At 46.8% G+C, this 21,451-nt stretch overlaps 1 protein-coding gene across 1 annotated transcript in view; it reads left to right on the top strand.

Annotated features, from left to right (window-relative positions):
* Positions 1–1,627: 1,627 nt before the first annotated feature.
* Positions 1,628–21,451, top strand: part of LOC308312085 (NACHT, LRR and PYD domains-containing protein 14-like) — a gene marked incomplete at both ends in the record, with an annotated part of 65,772 nt that continues 45,948 nt past the window's right edge. The window contains 4 exons of the mRNA XM_080794488.1: positions 1,628–1,838; positions 2,615–2,846; positions 18,858–18,968; positions 19,182–19,292. Of these exons, the coding sequence (XP_080650614.1) occupies positions 1,628–1,838; positions 2,615–2,846; positions 18,858–18,968; positions 19,182–19,292 (665 nt within the window). The remainder of the gene's footprint in view (positions 1,839–2,614; positions 2,847–18,857; positions 18,969–19,181; positions 19,293–21,451) is intronic.

The following is a 21,451-nucleotide window of genomic DNA, read 5'->3' as shown; positions in this document are numbered from 1 at the left end:
GGATAGTTGTCTGTTGGCTTCATATGTGTATTGGAAATTATCTAAAATGACTATTTTTGAACCTTTATCAGCTGGTTTAATAACTATTTGTGTGTTGTTCCGCAGTGTTGTGATGCTGTTCCGTTCGTCTGTGGTCAGGTTGTCCGGTCTGTCTGGTGATGGGTGGTACTGATTAAGTGTATGGTTATCTAGCTGTATGAGGTCTCGTATCCTGCCGTCCACCTGGGAGAGTTTAGGCTCCCAGGTGGAGGGCAGGACAAAGGGTGTAGGTCCGTCTGTCTGTGTGTTTTGGAAGTAGTCTATTTATTTAAGTCTCCTATGGTATCTATGTGTGTCCCTTCGAAGTGCCTCCCAATCCGTCCCTGTGGGTCGAGGAATGTAGGCGAGACCCCTCTCCAGCAACTGGGCCTCTGCGGCCGTGAGACGGACGGACCTGGACAGGTTCAACACATTGGAGTGGGGGTCAGGTGCTGGTCGGAGGGACTGAATGGCTGTTGGACGTTGAGAGGAAGAGGGGGGAAGAATGGTGGTGGGCGGTGTGGGGGAGGGGGGAGGAGAGGGAGGAGGAGGAGGAGGAGGAGGAGGAGGAGGAGGAGGGGAGCCTGTTGGGAACAAGGCAGGTACCAGAGGAAGAGGAGAGATAGGGCAGGAATCCAGGCTGCGGCTCCTGTTTAGGGAAAATTTAAATGTGTGCACCAATGGTTAAATATTGTGACTGCTGTGGTGTGTGTCCAGTGTATGTTGTCGGGTTTTGTGTGAAACTGGTCAGGGTCAACTGGTGGGATGTATGGGAAATGTGTTGTGATGTACTGGTTCATGAGTGTGAGGTTCTTTTTCTGTTTGACTGTTAGGAACTGGGAGAAGTTGATGAGGGGAATGTGGATGCTGGCGTTGGGAAAGGTCCGTTGTGCCTCCTTGTGCATTCCATTTAGCTGCCTATAGGAGGTCTGGTCTGTATCATTGTCCTTGCAGTTGATGCCCACCGAGAGAATGACTTCTTCTACCCTGGGGTGAACCTCCGCCTTTTCCAAAATCTTGGTCAGGTGGTTGAAGGTCGCCCCAGGGTAGCTGTCTATTTGGAGCTCAGTGTGGTGTGATGGTGGGATTCTACTTAAATTGGAGTCCCCCAAGATGGCCACCGGCTTTCGGACCATGATGTTCCAGTCCAACACCTTTCTCTTAGGCCTGGCCGTGTGAGAGGTGGGTATACAGGGAAGTGCTGGGGATGGAGGGGGTGGTGACGTGTGTGGCTGTGAGGCGCCAGTAGTGAGAGGCTGCGGGATCGGGTGGTTCTGAGAGGGTTCAGAGGGGCCTGTTTGGTCACGGTTGTTTCCGTATAGAGGCCTACTCATCATTACCCGGGATCTTAGGGTACCGATCCCGCGCTTCACACCGGCGCCTCCTGTGGGGGAAAGGGAAATGGAGTTTAAAACATGGAATGATGCTGTGGTGTGCTGGGGAGTGGTGGGTGTGGTGGGAAGGACTAGTGAGGTGGTTTGGAGTGGACTTGGGGCTGTGGACTCCTCACAGGTGGAGCACCCTCTGGGTTGGAAACAGGGGGGAGGTTCCAGTGGTGGTGTGGGTGGACTTGGGTGTCGAGGAGGCAGAAGGAAGGGGATAGGGTGAGATGCCCGCCACCTCCACCTCCCGAACACCGCTAGGGGGTCCGGGTGAAGAGGAGGCAGGCAGTGTTGAGTCCTCCGGGACAGGGGGGAGGGGGGTTGTGGGGGGCAACCGGGAGCTGGTCCTCTGGGGTTTTACTCTCTGTGGCTGGGGGGGCGCCAGAGCAAAGGCCTCCGGACGTCTCCCCAGCGACAGAGAGCAAATGGGTCTGGGTGGTGGGCGGGGGGCACTAGGGAGGACGGGTCGCCGGTCTGTGGGGGTTATGAGGAGGGGTGGGATGGTAGGCCGCCTGGTTATAGGGAAGGTGAGAAGGGGTGGGATGGAAGGCGTGGGGAGTAAGGCTGGTGGGGAAGTGTTCCTGCCCAGAGGAGGGGGGAACACTTGGGCTGGGGTCCTAGGGTGTGGGAGCAGGCCAGGCCGAGCACTAGCAGAGCTATTGGGAGGTCTCGAGTGAGGTGGAGGGGGGGCGGTGTGTGTTGCTGTGTGTGTGTTCGCTCGTGTATGTATGTTGTAGCGGTTGGTATGTGTGACATGTTGCTGTGTATGTTGTCTGTGTTGTGTGTGTTGTGTTGGCTGTCTGTGTTGTGTGTGTTGTGTGGTTGGCTGTGTGTGTCGTGTGGTTGGCTGTGTGTGTTGTGTGTGTTGTGTGGTAGGCTGTGTGTGTTGTGTGTGTTGTGTGTGTTGTGTGGTTGGCTGTGTGTGTTGTGTGTGTTGTGTGGTTGGCTGTGCGTGTTGTGTGTGTTGTGTGGTTGGCTGTGTGTGTTGTGTGTGTTGTGTGGTTGGCTGTGTGTGTTGTGTGCGTGTCTGTATCTGTAGTATGTTGCTAACCCGGGTTAGGGTTGCAGTAGTCAGTCTCTGGGTGTATCTTTTATGTGCCCAACCTATGGCTATGGTATAGGCCATAGGGTTATGTGGGTGTATGTCTGGTGTGAGTGTGTCTATGGTGTCTGTGTAGTGTGTTTGTAATATGTGCATGTTTGTGTTCATCCAGTTATGTGTGTTGTGGGCCACCTGCGTGGTGGTGGTCTCAGTGGGGCAGGCGGGCTTGATGAAGGTGGTGAGTTTGTTCACCTGTCTCATCATCCCAACAGGGAAGGACCCTGTCCGGAGAGCCCTGTCAGCCACCTCTCCATGGTGTACAGCTTGGATTATTTTAAAATAAAGTTTGGCTGTCTGCCTGGTGGCTTCATCGGGAGGGTGACCAAGGGGGGGCTGGCTGTTAGGTACAGGGTGATGGGGGCGTGTAGTAGGGGTATGGGAAGATAGAGGTATAGGGGGATATCTGTTGGTGAAGGGTGGTCTAGCTACTTGGGCATATGTGGGTCTACGGGGAAGTCTGTGTGCAGAGGGATGTTGCATGGTGAGGGTGGTGGCTAGTACTAACAAAAGGGACTGGGGTTAAGTATGGAAGCACTTAAAAACAACAAATACAAATTTAAAATACAATCCCATCTGGGGTGAGCAGCTGTAAAATATGCTGCCCAGGGTTGGGCCCTTACCACCTGGGTTGGACGCGCCTGGAGCCTGGAGCCTGGCTGGAAAGCTGCCTGCAGTAGATGTTGTGACTGCAGTTGATGTTGTGGCTGATGGATCTGCGGGCTCAGTGGTGGAGATGGTGAAAAGTGGACTCAACAACGCGTGCAGTTGTGACCAGGGTTGGGCCCCCCATAAAAATTGTATTAAAAACCAAATTTATTGATTAAAAGATGCCACCAAGACTTAAAATCAAAGAAACAATTAAAAGGGGTCTATGCTAAAAGGTCCTGACGTTTCGCTGTTCTTGCAGCTTCTTCAGAGGATAGCATATCTGGGGCAAGGGTGAGAGCCAACACCCCAAGGAGGAAATAAGTAAGGTGGTGTGTTCTGTGGGTGGAGTTAACTGTGGGGGTGTCCTAGGTGGTAAGGTGGTGGTGCCATGATATGGTTGGTCTGGGAGTGAGGATGGGGGGGTGCATTATGGAGGGAGGGGTTTTCCTGTTTGGGATTTGTTAAAGGGATGGGGGTGGGGGGGGGGGGGGGGGGTGGAAAGGAGGGGGAATAAGGAATAAAGGGGCTATAGTATAGCTAGCCTGTACTGTATCCCATGATATAAAAGAATAAAAGAATAAGGGAATAAGGGAATAAAATAATAAAATAATGAAATAATAAAATAATAAAATAATAAAATAATAAAGTAAAAAAATATACTAAAATTAATAAAATAAATAAGAACATAATAAAATAATAATATAGTAAAAAAGGCACTTAATACATAATGAGATAAAGGGAAGGAATGGATAAAGGCAGAGGGGTTAGTCTTAAAATAATGACTGACCATGGAACAGGGGTATGGTTAAAACATGGAGAGAAGGTTATTTGAGGGCACCCCATCGCAGGAGCCCCCTGTAGGACAACGAGACAGGCAAACTCTAGGGTTATGACAGAGGGGTTACTCGAGACACTCCCATATATGCTCTGTGTGTACAGTGAGGACGGCTGATCCTCAGCCTTATGTGTCCAACTGGGGTGTACATGTGTGTATGTATGTATGTATGTATGTATGTATGTATGTATGGCTGTATATAACATGGCTGTATATAACGTCACAGTTACAATGATCTGGCTAATAATTTCAATATATATAATATATATCAATCAATCAATCAAAGCAGTAGGTCTATAGCGGTCTACTTCATTGGTTTAATTCATTGGTTTAATTAATTGGTCATAGTTTCAAACTCACAGATTCGGCACAAACAAGGGACTAAATTAATTTCGCTCCTATGCCACCAAAATGTGGAACGCCCTACCAACAGTCATTTAGATATGCTAATCCTTTGACTCCTTCCAAACCGCTCTCAAAGGGCCCCTACGGACGGCTGCAAATCGAAACGGGCCCCCGTAAAATCTCTCCCTCACTGTATATGTTTCTTTTCCCTTTTTACCTCCCTTATGATGAATTCCTGTTCTGTTCCTTGACTTTATAGAAGTGTCTATTTGTACGTCTCTAAATGTTTTGATGAATTGAACAAGGTGGACCCTCTTGTAAACAAGTGTAATGCTTTATTGGTGTCGTCCACTCACAGTTAACAGTCTTTGTATTGAGTTGTACTTGAACTACTGTAATTCTGCAACTGTTAATAAATATTTCAATCAATAAATAAATAAATGAAAATAGCTGGTCAAATGGCGCCATCATGTGGACAACCCAGGGCTAGGCAACTGCTCAATATGAGTGTCAAACCTGGAGTAAACACGTTTTTATTTCACTTCCTCTTCCTCAAACAACACTAAAACTCCACCCGTCTGTCTCCCAGCATACATTACACTGCAGTGTAAATAAAGTACCTGCCTGAAGAAACGCCTGTTCATTCACCATTACACAACGGGAATATAAGTAGGCTAGCATATTATTAAAGTATTAAAGTTAATAGGCGTCGACGCAGGTATTAATTTCGTCCGTGGAATTGACGGTGGAATTGTTGTCCACCGGAGACGAAGACAGGCAAGTTGAGACAACTGATCACTCTCTGGACGCCATTCTAGCCTCATCGATCGGGTAAGTGTTTTAATCACTTTATACTGGAACTACTGTCTGTACAGTTTTTACACTGTTTATACAATGACATAATCAATTGATTTGTTTTGCAAAACAAATCAATTGAGTTGTTTTTGTTTTGCAAAACAATATATTAAGTAACAACCCCCGCGGGGGGGGGGGGGAAGAGAGAGAGAGAGAGAGAGAGAGAGAGAGAGAGAGTTACACTTCTTAACACAATGTAAAAACTACACAAATATTAGAGAGGAGTTCTTCCCAAAATTTGAAACAAAAGTATGACAGAAAGGGAAAGATTACCAGTCCTTCTGGGGGAACAGAAAGAATGTGCAGTTTTGGCTGCAAAATATGTCAATTCCTGTCACAAGAAAAGGGACAACCAGTAGGACACACATACAGTATGCCATGTTTTATTTTATGCACCACCTGCTTTATTTTATATTATCATTGATATTATGTTGTTATATGTTGTTGTTTGTCATATCTGTGATTGTGCTTTGGCAACACTTGTAAAACGTCTTGCCAATAAAGCCTGTTGAATTGAATTGAGAGAGAGAGAGAGAGAGAGAGAGAGAGAGAGAGAGAGAGAGAGAGAGAGAGAGAGAGACCCTCGGATGAACATTATAAAACGTAAGCCCTTAACACTCGCATACACATACGTGACATCATGACATAGGCCGCCAAATTAATGAATGAATCTCTGAGTCTGCATGTTCTCATTTTAGTTTTGATTGTGCAATTTGTGCCTAGCCCTGGTCCAGGTTCCTAGCCCTGGTCCAGGTTCCTAGCCCTGGTCCAGGTTCCTAGCCCTGGTCCAGGTTCCTAGCCCTGGTCCAGGTTCCTAGTCCTGGTCCAGTGCTTACAGCGAGTCTCTCTCTGACGCCCTGTGGAAGTCCCTTCCGCAGCCCTCTGGTGATATTCTCACTCCTGTGCGAGTGTTTACAATTCCCAGCAAATAAACAAAACGACGTAAAACTCACCGAAACAAAGCCTGCTAGACCTTAAGGTAAAAATCTATTCTCGAAGCTGGAAAGCATCTCAGGTCCCCAGCTTCCACAGGGCGTCAGAGAGAGACTCGCTGTAAGCACTGGACCAGGGCTAGATTGTGCCTAGACTTCGTTGCGGTGGTAGGCTACCGGCCTACCGCACACCCAAAATATCTGCTCGTGAGCTTGTAGATCCTATAATTATGTGTGTGCGCACTGTGCGCGCGCTACTTTATTCTGGACGAACCACTTTCCACTTGGACGTCGACAACGACTCAGTTTACCCTGTATGAATATGATAATAATAATTATTATAATTATATTTATTACTGTATGAATATGAAAGACTATTGGCCCATTTAACATTGATTGGATGGCGACGGTGCCATTTTTTGCCTATAATGCCAAAATGAAAAGGCATAGGCTATGCCAAAAGAATGCCTACCTGGGAATTTTTTAAATAGAACAAAAAGGGACAGTATGTGTCTCTGATGTCTTGGTAGCCTACAGCACAGTATGTGTCTCTGATGTCTTGGTAGCCTACAGTGGACAGTAGTGTCTCTGATGTATTGGTAGCGTACAGTGGACAGTATGTGTCTATGATGTCTTGGTAGCCTACAGTGGACAGTAGTGTCTCTGATGTCTTGGTAGCCTACAGTGGACAGTATGTGTCTCCGATGTTTTGGTAGCCTACAGTGGACAGTATGGCCCTCATTTATCAACCGTGCGTACGCCAAAATATGGGTGCACGCCGAAATTACCGACATTTTCGACATTTACCATTTCCGGCAAAGCTTGAAATTGAACTTGACAAAGTCACAAAAACTCACGTCTGCTCGTGAGCTGGCGTACGTTTGTTTTTCTGTCGTAGAACAGCGGAGCAGCATTGTTTGACCAGCTGAGAGGCTGCCAAAGGCATCGAAACATATGTATTCACTCCTAAAATGTTAAAGATGGAGTGCCGTGATTTTTTTCCACACTTAAACATGATCATCAGGTGTATTTAGGTGTACATGAGGTATAATTTTTTCAAAAAAGTCTACAGTATTTGTTAAAATGATGGTTTTATGTGGACACACCCACCAGTTCATTAGGTATGCGTGAGTTTAACCGTAGCACCACCCACCTAATCCAGTCCCTCCGCCTCCTCCTTTAAGACCACCCACTTGTCCTAGTCCCTCCCCCTCCTTATAAAAGGACAGCCCATGGCTCTGCCCTTTTGTTTACAAAATGACAAATTGGTGTCTGTAATGTAACAAGAACTCATGTTTTTGTGAATGTTAGAAGTGAACACTTCCCATATTTCTGAGATATCGTATAAGCACCATTATGCACATATACTGCCACCATCCATGCATAGGCATATAATCCACGCATCCATACCATATCAGCTGTTTTTTCAGATTTTTTATAATCATTTATTTATTTCCTCCAATTATATTGACCCTATTGTCACAATCAGCTCAGCTCATCATCCCATTAAATCATAGTTTAACAAGAAACAATTAGTTTGATTCATTTAGCATGAATGATTTTATTAATTTGCCAATATATTGTAGGCTATTGATTTCCTCCAGCTAAGCACCCTGGCATTAAAACTGTCCTTTATTGACACAAAACACTTGCACTGCCCTAGACACATGATGCTCTGGACAGAAGACTCTCCACTCTTGCTCTGATCAAACTCAATTTACAACATGAATGTTGCTTCTGACTGCATTGAGTTTCAGCAAAAGTCGCCAGATTTAAAGAAACAAGCGGCCAAGTCCACAAAAATAAGTCACAGAAATTGCCTTGTATATTTATGAAAACGTTTCAACAACACCAATCCTTTTAACAGCATATTAATCTGAGGGTCCTTCACATGAACCATTGGTCAAGTCAACCACATCTCCCCTGAAAGTTACTTTCCCCTGAAAGTTACAAGCCCAAGTCGCTTGTAATAGCCAGACATGGCAACATGACTTCCAGCGCGACACAACAACAGATTCTAATTCTTGACTTTACAGCCTCGTATAAGTATTAGGACCTACATATTGACTACAACAGCCAACAAGAATGCACTGTGACACTAGGCCTATCAAAGCCCGACCACTGTGATTATAAAAGAAACAACCTACTCCTTGAGAACAGCAAGAGCAACTATACAGAAGAGCAGGTAGGCTATAAGGCTGGTTTGTTGTGGTTTCCTTGATTAATCCTGAGGACCCGACGTGAACATTTACTTGCTTCCAATCTAACGAAAAACAGTCTGCTCTGCTGTGAACTGGTAATGTGTGAAATTACTGTTTGAAAATCTGCCACAGTTAGACACAGCAGCAAACTGGCTGGCTGCTCCGTTCAGTTCACACGTGTATGTGGCAGGCAGCGCCTCCGCCCACAGAGGTTGTCGTATTTAAAAAATATGTATAGAGGGGGAGGTGCGTGTGTGCGTGCAATATTTGTACGTCACACTATCCGTGTTTACTTCATTGGCCCGTTTGACCGTCAAGGGTTCAGCCTCCAGGAAGAAACCCTAAATACAAAGTTATTACACCATTTGACATAAAAACGACTCCAGGGTGTCTAATGAAGTACTGTCACCCCATAGAAACCCCATACAAAAATTGTGGCACTCCATCTTTAATATAAAACTGTATGTATATGGGCTACACATTTTCAAGAAAAGAAAAAAGGAATAGACCTATATGAAATTTGTAGGAGCTTTCCAGTTTAGAATTAAAATCGCGCTTGATTTAAGCCATTTAAACAGTGTTTTGCATGAGCGCATGCATGCGAGGATTTGGGCTGTCTGTGCTGGAATATTTCCATGACGTTGGAAAGTAGCCTATAGTGCAATGCAGCTGCGGAGAGTCCCAACATGCATGGGTAGCCTATATACTGTACTGTAGCCTAATCAGCAGGCCAACAATGTCTTTCTGGAGTTACGGTATATATGCAATCTCCTCCTCGTTTAATAAACCTGACGTGTCACTGGAATGTCAAATGTGGGGGGGGGGTTAGGGGGGCCTCGTTAACGGAAGGGAGATAAGGTAAGAGGAACCGTGAGGCCCTGAGGCCTTTCCTCCGCCCCACTCAGGGGCTAGGGGGCCCTGAGGCCTTTCCTCCGCCCCACTCAGGGGCCCCACTCAGGGGCTAGGGGGCCCTGAGGCCTTTCCTCCGCCCCACTCAGGGGCTAGGGGGCCCTGAGGCCTTTCCTCCGCCCCACTCAGGGGCTAGGGGGCCCTGAGGCCTTTCCTCCGCCCCACTCAGGGGCCCCACTCAGGGGCTAGGGGGCCCTGAGGCCTTTCCTCCGCCCCACTCAGGGGCTAGGGGGCCCTGAGGCCTTACCTCCGCCCCACTCAGGGGCTAGGGAGAGGCGAGGAGAAAAGGTCTAACATGCATTTAGGCATGCACTTATAGAAGGAAATAAATGAATGGTGTCATACGGTTAGATAGAACCTGGTAAAGGTATATAGTGAAGCATCAGAAGTATTTTTGTATGAAAAAGCTGATACTAAATACTTGAGCAAACGGAAACTAACCGATGGCATATTATGTAACTCTGGGTGCTAACTATGTGATCTGTGGGAAACAGATTACTGGTCTTGCAGATATCCCAGAGATGCAGACAGTAGTATAATGGAGACTATGGTGTGATTGACCTATAGGACGCATATACAGGGATATGACTGGGGAAAAGGTCACCGAGGGAATGGGGTGATAGCCACTATGAGCATGGGCCCTGCCTTTGAAACAGACATAGGAAGAGACACGGTTATTTGCTAACATTTGCGAACTGAAGAAAGGAGAACAAGTTGATCATGTGGTCAAGACAACCGACATCCTGTCACTGACATCCTGTATGGTGAAATGCAGACAGTACATGGTGTGACTGTAAAAACATGATATGAAAATGCTGAGAGATGAGGTACTGGGTCCGGAAAAGAGGAGGTGATACGGCCCATGGATTAAAGGGATTGTGACATAAAAAAAAAGGTTTTGGAATTGTTCTTTTTTTTTAGGTTTTATAATCTCAATTGCACCCAAAAAACATGAACTTTTAACATTCAGTAGATCTTCTGTGATCTGGGGTTTTCTGGCTCAAACAGGTGCTCTGATTTTGCCGGCAGTTTGTGATGTAAGAGCCTGCAAATCCCATATATGTCAATGGGATTTGCCAGCAGATGTCACTGTTTTCACTGTGTTGCCTGTTTTCATTGTAGCTCAAAAGGCTTCCAAACCCCAAAGAAAACTTCAGACCACAGAAAATTCACTGAATGTTCAAAGTTCAGGTTTTTTGGGTGTAATTGAGGTCATAAAACCTAAAAGAAAAAAGAAAGATAAATGAAAATGAATGTCATAAAACCTTTAAGGTATAAATAAGGGTGACCAAAGTCACCAGTGGGCTTCTTCGTTTCCATGTAATCAGGACAGACATTTAGTATGTTCTGTATAGTCAGAACCCACAGGCTGTTGAAAGATCACACTTAGTCATTTTTCCAAGTTATACTTGAGACTAAAAATGACATTAAGATAATAATAATAATAATAATAAACTTTATTTGTATAGCACCTTTCATACATAAATGTAGCGCAAAGTGCTTCACAGGGCAAAAATAGAATACAATAAAACATAAGTAGTTAAAATGATAAAACAATGGCAAAGAACAAAATTGAATATAAGAACATAAAATAAATAAAAACAAATAAAAACAAATAAAATAATAATAAAAACACCACATGCAGCAAATCAGTCAGGGCAGGGTGGGAACGTGCAAATTAAAACTCAATTAAAAGCAATGTTGTAGAAGTGGGTCTTGAGCTGAGCTTTAAAAATGTCTACAGAGGCTGCCTGACGAAGGTACAGTGGGAGTTTGTTCCATGCCGACGGCCCATAGAAGCAAAAAGCTGCTTCCCCGTATTTTTTAGTTGCCATTTTTTTTGGCAACGCGAGCAGGCCAGCAGTGGAAGACCTTAGGGGGCGGTTTGGGACATATTTAGGCAGGCAGTCATTTAGGTAGGAAGGTGCGAGGCCATTGAGAGCTTTATAGACAAGTAAAATAATTTTAAAATCAATCCTAAAAACAACCGATGATTGTTAGCTCCGGGGATTTTAATCCCGGGAACTCTAAATTCTAATAATTGTATACTGGCGAGGAACGAGATTGATCACCTTAAATCCTCACTCTGGACTCAATGCATCATCAGGACTGAGGCGATGGAATAGATTTTAAGTAGAACTGAACCTTGAATCAAGACAGGAACTTTGTGGGAAGTGAATGTTTTGATTTAATGATTTTTATTATAATTGTTATTGATTGATTCTATTGACTAATCAATTTGTATTAGCTGATTTGAACTGCTTCAACCTGAGTTATTACTAAAAGCTATGACTGCTATTCCAAAATAGAACTTATATCTTTCCTGTATTTAAAGCAATTGTTTCAAGAGAATTATTTGACACTGTGGGATTCATTCCACCATTGGGGTTTTGACCTCCTTGTCAGAGTAAAATATAGGTTCATGCATCTTAAAGAGTTTAATGGGTTACCTCTAACCACACCAATGTAAAACAACACTCTAGGTCTAGAATATATAGACTTTAAACAACACAACCAGTCATTCACCAAGTGCACGCGCGATTAGTAGGGTAGCTGTCATCAAATAAGGTATTAATAATGGTCCTAGTGTGTTATGGGTTGTTCATGTGCTAGGCTTATTAATGAAGATGAGTGTGGCCTTATGATTAGGACCGTCGACGAGCTGGGAGTCAAGTATCCTACGGCAAATAGTCTCAGTATACACTCCTGTGTCTGAGTAGGGCTTTATAGTGAGGGAGCCAATTCATTAAAAACTGGAGTGTGACCTTTATAGATAGGGAGACTATTTAACAGGACAAGGCATATCCCTTGTTGCCTGGCGACATTTTGTGTGTGGGCGTGTGCGCACATTGCGTGTATCCCTGTAACACTGAGCGTTGCAATGATGCAACATATTTTAATTCATTAATTAATATATTTAATGTAGGTTCTTTTTTCACCTAAACATCATCATTGATGTTCATTGCAATGCCATTGGTCATGGTATTTGCATATAAATACCCCCCCCCACACAGAGGCTGAAATTCACACAAATTAAAAATCTCTGGACATCTCTGAAACATGTTATATTTATTATAGTGAAAGATGTAAATTATGAATTTATTATTATTATTTTAATAATTATTATAAATGTGCATACAATTTCCTCTGATAAGTCCTAGTAGTAAAAAGTTGTTTTCTCTTAAAAAGTATCTATTTTCTAAGTAGAAATTAATCCAGGCTTTACAGGGATATACAGCAAACATTGACTGTTGTCTGGTGTATTGTGACTATGTGATCTTGACAGGTTTAATACAGAGCAGAGATGAGTTGCCGTGAGGAGAGGAGGAGGAGGGAGCTGACAAACATCTCCTCCACAGAGCAGAGATGAGTCTCCGTGAGGAGAGAGAGGAGGAGGGAGCTGACAAACATCTCGTCCACAGAGCAGAGATGAGTCTCCGTGAGGAGAGAGAGGAGGAGGGAGCTGACAAACATCTCATCCACAGAGCAGAGATGAGTCTCCGTGAGGAGAGAGAGGAGGAGGGAGCTGACGCGTCTATATCTCCACCTCCTGACTTCAGTAATGAACCTGGACCTCCTGATGATAAGTATGTGAATCCACCTATAAATATATAACCTACACTATAATACAAATACAACACCGTGCAGGAAGTATAAATATAAAGTGCAGAGTTTATGGAACATAGTGTCCGGTGACACTCCCTAGGGGGCAGGGGTGGGAGGGAAACCAGGGTAATTTGTGTCACAATGGTTGACACACAGTGTCATAAGCTAAATTCCAATACCCAAAATCTCGGCCACTCGCTCACTCCCACTCGGTCACTCGGGGTCATTCCAGCGTGACCCGGAAATGGTCCACGTTCAAATTGTTAAAGTGCTCCTTCGAGGAGGAGAGTGGAGTCGAGTGGAGGAGCCGAGTGGGCTCTCCGAGACCGCATAGAGCGAGTGTACATCAGGTGCAGCTCGGTGGGGTATGTTGTCTCCTCATAGAGCGAGTGTACATCAGGTGCAGCTCGGTGGGGTGTGTTGTCTCCTCATAGAGCGAGTGTACTTCAGGTGCAGCTCGGTGGGGTATGTTGTCTCCTCATAGAGCGAGTGTACATCAGGTGCAGCTCGGTAGGGTATGTTGTCTCCTCATAGAGCGAGTGTACATCAGGTGCAGCTGGGTGGGGTATGTTGTCTCCTCATAGAGCGAGTGTACATCAGGTGCAGCTCGGTGGTGTATGTTGTCTCCTCATAGAGCGAGTGTACATCAGGTGCAGCTCGGTGGGGTGTGTTGTCTCCTCATAGAGCGAGTGTACATCAGGTGCAGCTCGGTGGGGTGTGTTGTCTCCGCATAGAGCGAGTGTACATCAGGTGCAGCTCGGTGGGGTGTATTGTCTCCTCATAGAGCGAGTGTACATCAGGTGCAGCTCGGTGGGGTGTGTTGTCTCCTCATAGAGCAAGTGTACATCAGGTGCAGCTCGGTGGGGTATGTTGTCTCCTCATAGAGCGAGTGTACATCAGGTGCAGCTCGGTGGGGTATGTTGTCTCCTCATAGAGCGAGTGTACATCAGGTGCAGCTCGGTGGGGTATGTTGTCTCCTCATAGAGCGAGTGTACATCAGGTGCAGCTCGGTGGGGTGTGTTGTCTCCTCATAGAGCGAGTGTACATCAGGTGCAGCTCGGTGGGGTGTGTTGTCTCCTCATAGAGCGAGTGTACATCAGGTGCAGCTCGGTGGGGTGTGTTGTCTCCTCATAGAGCGAGTGTACATCAGGTGCAGCTCGGTGGGGTGTGTTGTCTCCTCATAGAGCGAGTGTACATCAGGTGCAGCTCGGTGGGGTGTGTTGTCTCCTCATAGAGCGAGTGTACATCAGGTGCAGCTCGGTGGGGTGTGTTGTCTCCTCATAGAGCGAGTGTACATCAGGTGCAGCTCGGTGGGGTGTGTTGTCTCCTCATAGAGCGAGTGTACATCAGGTGCAGCTCGGTGGGGTGTGTTGTCTCCTCATAGAGCGAGTGTACATCAGGTGCAGCTCGGTGGGGTGTGTTGTCTCCTCATAGAGCGAGTGTACATCAGGTGCAGCTCGGTGGGGTGTGTTGTCTCCTCATAGAGCGAGTGTACATCAGGTGCAGCTCGGTGGGGTATGTTGTCTCCTCATAGAGCGAGTGTACATCAGGTGCAGCTCGGTGGGGTATGTTGTCTCCTCATAGAGCGAGTGTACATCAGTTGCAGCTCGGTGGGGTATGTTGTCTCCTCATAGAGCGAGTGTACATCAGGTGCAGCTCGGTGGGGTGTGTTGTCTCCTCATAGAGCGAGTGTACATCAGGTGCAGCTCGGTGGGGTGTGTTGTCTCCTCATAGAGCGAGTGTACATCAGGTGCAGCTCGGTGGGGTGTGTTGTATCCTCATAGAGCGAGTGTACATCAGGTGCAGCTCGGTGGGGTGTGTTGTCTCCTCATAGAGCGAGTGTACATCAGGTGCAGCTCGGTGGGGTGTGTTGTCTCCTCATAGAGCGAGTGTACATCAGGTGCAGCTCGGTGGGGTGTGTTGTCTCCTCATAGAGCGAGTGTACATCAGGTGCAGCTCGGTGGGGCGTGTTGTCTCCTCATAGAGCGAGTGTACATCAGGTGCAGCTCGGTGGGGTGTGGTGTCTCCTCATAGAGCGAGTGTACATCAGGTGCAGCTCGGTGGGGTGTGTTGTCTCCTCATAGAGCGAGTGTACATCAGGTGCAGCTCGGTGGGGTGTGTTGTCTCCTCATAGAGCGAGTGTACATCAGGTGCAGCTCGGTGGGGTGTGTTGTCTCCTCATAGAGCGAGTGTACATCAGGTGCAGCTCGGTGGGGTGTGTTGTCTCCTCATAGAGCGAGTGTACATCAGGTGCAGCTCGGTGGGGTGTGTTGTCTCCTCATAGAGCGAGTGTACATCAGGTGCAGCTCGGTGGGGTGTGTTGTCTCCTCATAGAGCGAGTGTACATCAGGTGCAGCTCGGTGGGGTGTGTTGTCTCCTCATAGAGCGAGTGTACATCAGGTGCAGCTCGGTGGGGTGTGTTGTCTCCTCATAGAGCGAGTGTACATCAGGTGCAGCTGGGTGGGGTATGTTGTCTCCTCATAGAGCGAGTGTACATCAGGTGCAGCTCGGTGGTGTATGTTGTCTCCTCATAGAGCGAGTGTACATCAGGTGCAGCTCGGTGGGGTGTGTTGTCTCCTCATAGAGCGAGTGTACATCAGGTGCAGCTCGGTGGGGTGTGTTGTCTCCTCATAGAGCGAGTGTACATCAGGTGCAGCTCGGTGGGGTGTGTTGTCTCCTCATAGAGCGAGTGTACATCAGGTGCAGCTCGGTGGGGTGTGTTGTCTCCTCATAGAGCGAGTGTACATCAGGTGCAGCTCGGTGGGGTGTGTTGTCTCCTCATAGAGCGAGTGTACATCAGGTGCAGCTCGGTGGGGTGTGTTGTCTCCTCATAGAGCGAGTGTACATCAGGTGCAGCTCGGTGGGGTGTGTTGTCTCCTCATAGAGCGAGTGTACATCAGGTGCAGCTCGGTGGGGTGTGTTGTCTCCTCATAGAGCGAGTGTACATCAGGTGCAGCTCGGTGGGGTGTGTTGTCTCCTCATAGAGCGAGTGTACATCAGGTGCAGCTCGGTGGGGTGTGTTGTCTCCTCATAGAGCGAGTGTACATCAGGTGCAGCTCGGTGGGGTGTGTTGTCTCCTCATAGAGCGAGTGTACATCAGGTGCAGCTCGGTGGGGTGTGTTGTCTCCTCATAGAGCGAGTGTACATCAGGTGCAGCTCGGTGGGGTGTGTTGTCTCCTCATAGAGCGAGTGTACATCAGGTGCAGCTGGGTGGGGTATGTTGTCTCCTCATAGAGCGAGTGTACATCAGGTGCAGCTCGGTGGTGTATGTTGTCTCCTCATAGAGCGAGTGTACATCAGGTGCAGCTCGGTGGGGTGTGTTGTCTCCTCATAGAGCGAGTGTACATCAGGTGCAGCTCGGTGGGGTGTGTTGTCTCCTCATAGAGCGAGTGTACATCAGGTGCAGCTCGGTGGGGTGTGTTGTCTCCTCATAGAGCGAGTGTACATCAGGTGCAGCTCGGTGGGGTGTGTTGTCTCCTCATAGAGCGAGTGTACATCAGGTGCAGCTCGGTGGGGTGTGTTGTCTCCTCATAGAGCGAGTGTACATCAGGTGCAGCTCGGTGGGGTGTGTTGTCTCCTCATAGAGCGAGTGTACATCAGGTGGAGCTCGGTAGGGTATGTTGTCTCCTCATAGAGCGAGTGTACATCAGGTGCAGCTCGGTGGGGTATGTTGTCTCCTCATAGAGCGAGTGTACATCAGGTGCAGCTCGGTGGGGTATGTTGTCTCCTCATAGAGCGAGTGTACATCAGGTGCAGCTCGGTGGGGTATGTTGTCTCCTCATAGAGCGAGTGTACATCAGGTGCAGCTCGGTGGGGTATGTTGTCTCCTCATAGAGCGAGTGTACATCAGGTGCAGCTCGGTGGGGTGTGTTGTCTCCTCATAGAGCGAGTGTACATCAGGTGCAGCTCGGTGGGGTGTGTTGTCTCCTCATAGAGCGAGTGTACATCAGGTGCAGCTCGGTGGGGTATGTTGTCTCATAGAGCGAGTGTACATCAGGTGCAGCTCGGTGGGGTGTGTTGTCTCCTCATAGAGCGAGTGTACATCAGGTGCAGCTCGGTGGGGTGTGTTGTCTCCTCATAGAGCGAGTGTACATCAGGTGCAACACACACATGCACGCACTGTTTTTTGAAGAGACACATTTTCGCTGAATGAATAGAGCTTCAGAATGATAAAGTAGCCTATCTATAGCCTACTATTATGTGAAAGTGAAAGGACCACAACAAGCCACTGGCTTTATTGCGTTGTGTGATATAAGCATAATAAAAGTAGGATATATAAATTAGGCCGGCTACAAAAGCTCAAAAGCTATAGTTAATGTATCTCTGTGCATGCCTGAATGCACAGACTGCTATGAATGACGGTGACAAAAATGTATTTATTTATATTATGTGGACTGAACTGCATTATGTAAGTCAGAGAGACTAACCCTATAATTCCTGTTAAAGTGTCCGTTATTTGCAAAGACCGTCGGAGGAGGACTGACTGTCGGAGGAGGGGGAGCAGGAGGGGGGGGATTTATACGTGTGAGCATCCTGGCGCTTATTCACTATTTCAGGAATAAATAGCCTTGCCTTGCACATGTTACCAATACATACCCATTGGCCTCGGTTACATGCACACAATGATGAATTGTCTATTCTGTAGACTGTACGGCTCTGTTCGGAGTTCCAGTGATCCAGCTGTGTGACACTATTGTTCCACCACTTTTGCTTTGGCAATGTAAACGTATGTTTTCCCCCATGCCAATAAAGCCCTTTGAATTGAATTGAATTGATACACGTCATTAGTGATCGCGGAATGTGCCGTCGCTTTGAAATGACAGCGTAGTACATTCCGATTCTAGAGGAATATTCGACCACTACTCTGTCCTCACATCGAATCCTCTCCTCCTCCTCTCCTCCTCGCTGGGGGCGGAGCCGAGGAGCGAGTGGAGGACGCAAGGGGAGTGAGCGAGTGTGAAAGTTGCGGTATTGGAATTTAGCTTTAGGGACCACAGGGTTTAGGGACCACAGGGTTTAGGGACCACAGGGTTTAGGGACCACAGGCCCCCCCCACCCCTGGTGTTAATCTAATTTGCATGTTACAACTGACATCTGACACTCCAGAAAGAGTGGAGCCCCGCCACCCCCGCCCCGCGTGTCAAGACAATGGCCCCATACCATAAACAAGACCACCCCCCATCACCCCCAGACAGCATGTCTGTAGGCTTTTAAAACTCACACACACACACACACACACACCAACACAAAGTTATAAAAATAACTATTATTAACTTTTTATTATTATTTAATTATAAATATCATATGCTAATTATATATTTATGGAATTTATGGTTATGGAATTTATGATTAAGCTAATTATATCTATGGAATTCAAGGAATGTAAATCATTTTTAATTACTAATTTGCATAATTGATGCATTACATTGCTCACTAGCGCCACTAGTGGCCAAAAAGGGACGTACCTACCAGCCATACTATACTACTTCTGTTGTGCCAGAAAAGTGTGTGTGTGTGTGTGTGTGTGTGTGTGTGTGTGTGTGTGTGTGTGTGTGTGTGTGTGTGTGTGTGTGTGTGTCTGTCTGTAATTGTACATTGTAATTGTCTGTCTGTCTGTGACAACTTAGTGTGCCAGTTCTTTTTATCAATATAATTTTGTAGCCCAAGCCAAAGCATGACTTTGCCTAGGGCCTATATATATTCTTTATATTTGTATATAATATGATTTGGAATGATTTAGCCTTTTGTGTGAGCACGTGCCTTGCCTAGCCGAATAGGACTGTATTTTAACATGAATCATAATAATAATAAGAGTTTAGCTTAAAAGTAACTGAAAGTAACCCCGTTACTTTAAATTCTGGTACTCAGATTACGTTACTGACTACAATTTTTTGCAAGTAAAAGTAACCTTCCCAACCCTGTGCGTGTGTGCGTGTAACTGAAGTCAGTTTTGACGACTGAGAACTTACATGTATTGAATTCATTGAATTCACATGATAATGATAAACATTTCTATGATTCCAGAAGTGTTCACCACAGAGCAGAGTCTCCAACAGACAGCGGTGTGTCTACCATGAGTGACTGGTCCAAAGGACCTCCTCCTAACTTCAATGAACCTGGACCTCCAGATACACAGTATGTCAATCCTCCTGTACAATATATACACTATAACACTGTACAATATATACACTTTAACACTGTACAATATATACACTATAACACTGTACAATATATACACTATAACACTGTACAATATATACACTATAACACTGTACAATATATACACTATAACACTGTACAATATATACACTACGGTCCTCATTCACACAAACATGTATGTTATTCCAGACGTCTGTACCACAGAGCAGAGTCTCCAACTCCCAGCCTTCTGTCTGTGAAGAGTGACTGGTCTAAAGGACCTCCTCCTAACTTCAATGAACCTGGACCTCCAGATACACAGTATGTCAATCCTCCTGTACAATATATACACTATAACACTGTATGTCCGGTCTGATCACTCCACTATCCCCTCACTGGTCAATTGAACGACGTCATCACAACAACACACCACACGTGCGCCCCGCCCCCGCCTGTCTACAGCCGCTGATCAAAGCGCCACTATCCGTCAAACTCAATTCATGTCTCAAAATGTCTCTGTTCAACACCCGATCATTAACAGACAAAGGACTCATACTCAGCGACTTTATAACAGACAATAAAATAGATATTTTCTGCATTACTGAAACCTGGCAAAAACCCCTAGAATACATTTCACTCAACCAAACCACACCCCCAGGATACATCTATATGGACAAACCACGGCTTGATAAACGAGGAGGTGGTTTAGCCATAATACATCGACAACACATAAAAACCAGCCCAGTCACAATTCCATCCTCTCCCTCATTTGAACAACTGGTTTTTAAACTATCTGGCCCCAAACCCCTGGTTACTGCAGTCATCTATCGCCCCCCCAAACCCAATCCTTCATTTCCCTCTGATTTTTCCACATTCCTCACCCAGCTCTGTGCCATCTCTCCATCTGTCCTATTACTCGCCATACTCGGTGATTTCAATTTTCACGTGGACTCACTCAACTCCCCACCTGCCACTGAATTCCTGGACATTCTAAACTGTTTTAATATAACCCAGCATGTAGACTTTCCCACACACAGACAAGGTCACACTCTAGACCTGATATGCACTACCGGAACCTCCATCAGCAACCTTTCCAACTCCGGCTCCACCCTCTCCACCTTCTCTGACCACCTGGCCCTCACCGTTGACATTGACATCCCCACCCCTGCCATCAAGCATAAACGCCTCATCACATTTCGCAACCTCAAATCCATCCAGCCCCCCGCTCTCTCCTCCCTCCTGACTGACACAATTTCCGACCACTCACTCACCCAAAATGCCTCCCCGACTGACCTAGTCAATAACTACAACAATGCCCTCTCCACCTGCCTAAACCAGCTCGCTCCCATAAAAACAAAACCTGTCTCCTACACCCACTCTGCCCCCTGGTACACAGACCACCTGCCACCTTAAGGCTGAGGGCCGAAAGCTCGAACGGCTAGTCAACAAAACTGGTCTAACTGTTCACTCCGAGGCCTACAACTCACACCAGCAGCAATACAAGGAAGCCCTCAACAGCGCGCGCACCTCCCACTACTCCTCCATTATTCAATCTGGCAGCAATAACCCCAAAACCCTCTTCTCCACCGTCGGCAACCTGCTCAAACCCATGGATACCACCACCTCCTCCTTCACTACCAGTAAATGTGAATCATTTCTCACATCTTTCCAAACGAAAATAGTCAACATTCACTCTGAACTGGCCATCCCCTCCTCCACCACTCCCCCGGATCCTGAACCTACCCCCCCTCTGTTCTCTGGTCAACCACTCACTACCTTCACCGAGATCACCACATCGGACCTATCCACCATAACCTCCGGCATGAAGGCATCCACCTGCATCCTGGATCCCATGCCCTCCTCCCTAGTCATGGCCTGCCTCCCAGCTCTCTCCCCAACCATCACCAAAATCATCAACACCTCCCTGTCCTCTGGTTTCATCCCACCTGCCCTCAAACTGGCTGCTGTCACCCCCATTCTCAAAAAACCCGGACTAGACCCTGACACCCCCAACAACTACCGCCCCATCTCCAACCTCCCCTTCATCTCCAAAATACTAGAAAGAGCAGTCGCCTCCCAACTAAAATCACACCTGGACTCAAATAACCTCTATGAAATATTTCAATCCGGTTTCCGCTCAATGCACAGTACAGAAACAGCCCTCCTCAAAGTTACCAATGACATCCTACTCTCCGCCGACTCTGGTTCCCTCTCCATCCTCATCCTCCTGGACCTCTCTGCCGCTTTTTCAGTCCTCCCTCGGAATAACACACACTGCCCTCTCCTGGCTGAAATCATATCTCTCTGACCGCCACCAGTTCATCTCCATCAACAACTTTCACTCCTCCACTGCCCCAGTCACCCACGGCGTCCCCCAGGGCTCTGTATTGGTCCTCTCCTCTTCATCATTTACATCCTACCTCTTGGGAAAATCCTCCGTCACCATAACCTCCAGTTCCACTGCTATGCCGACGACACAC

This window comes from Protomyctophum bolini (assembly GCF_963924005.1).
Source record: "Protomyctophum bolini genome assembly, contig: SCAFFOLD_53, whole genome shotgun sequence".
Taxonomy (NCBI): Eukaryota; Metazoa; Chordata; class Actinopteri; order Myctophiformes; family Myctophidae; genus Protomyctophum; species Protomyctophum bolini.
Note: the sequence above shows the minus strand (reverse complement) of the source record. Positions and strands in the feature narration are given on the sequence as shown.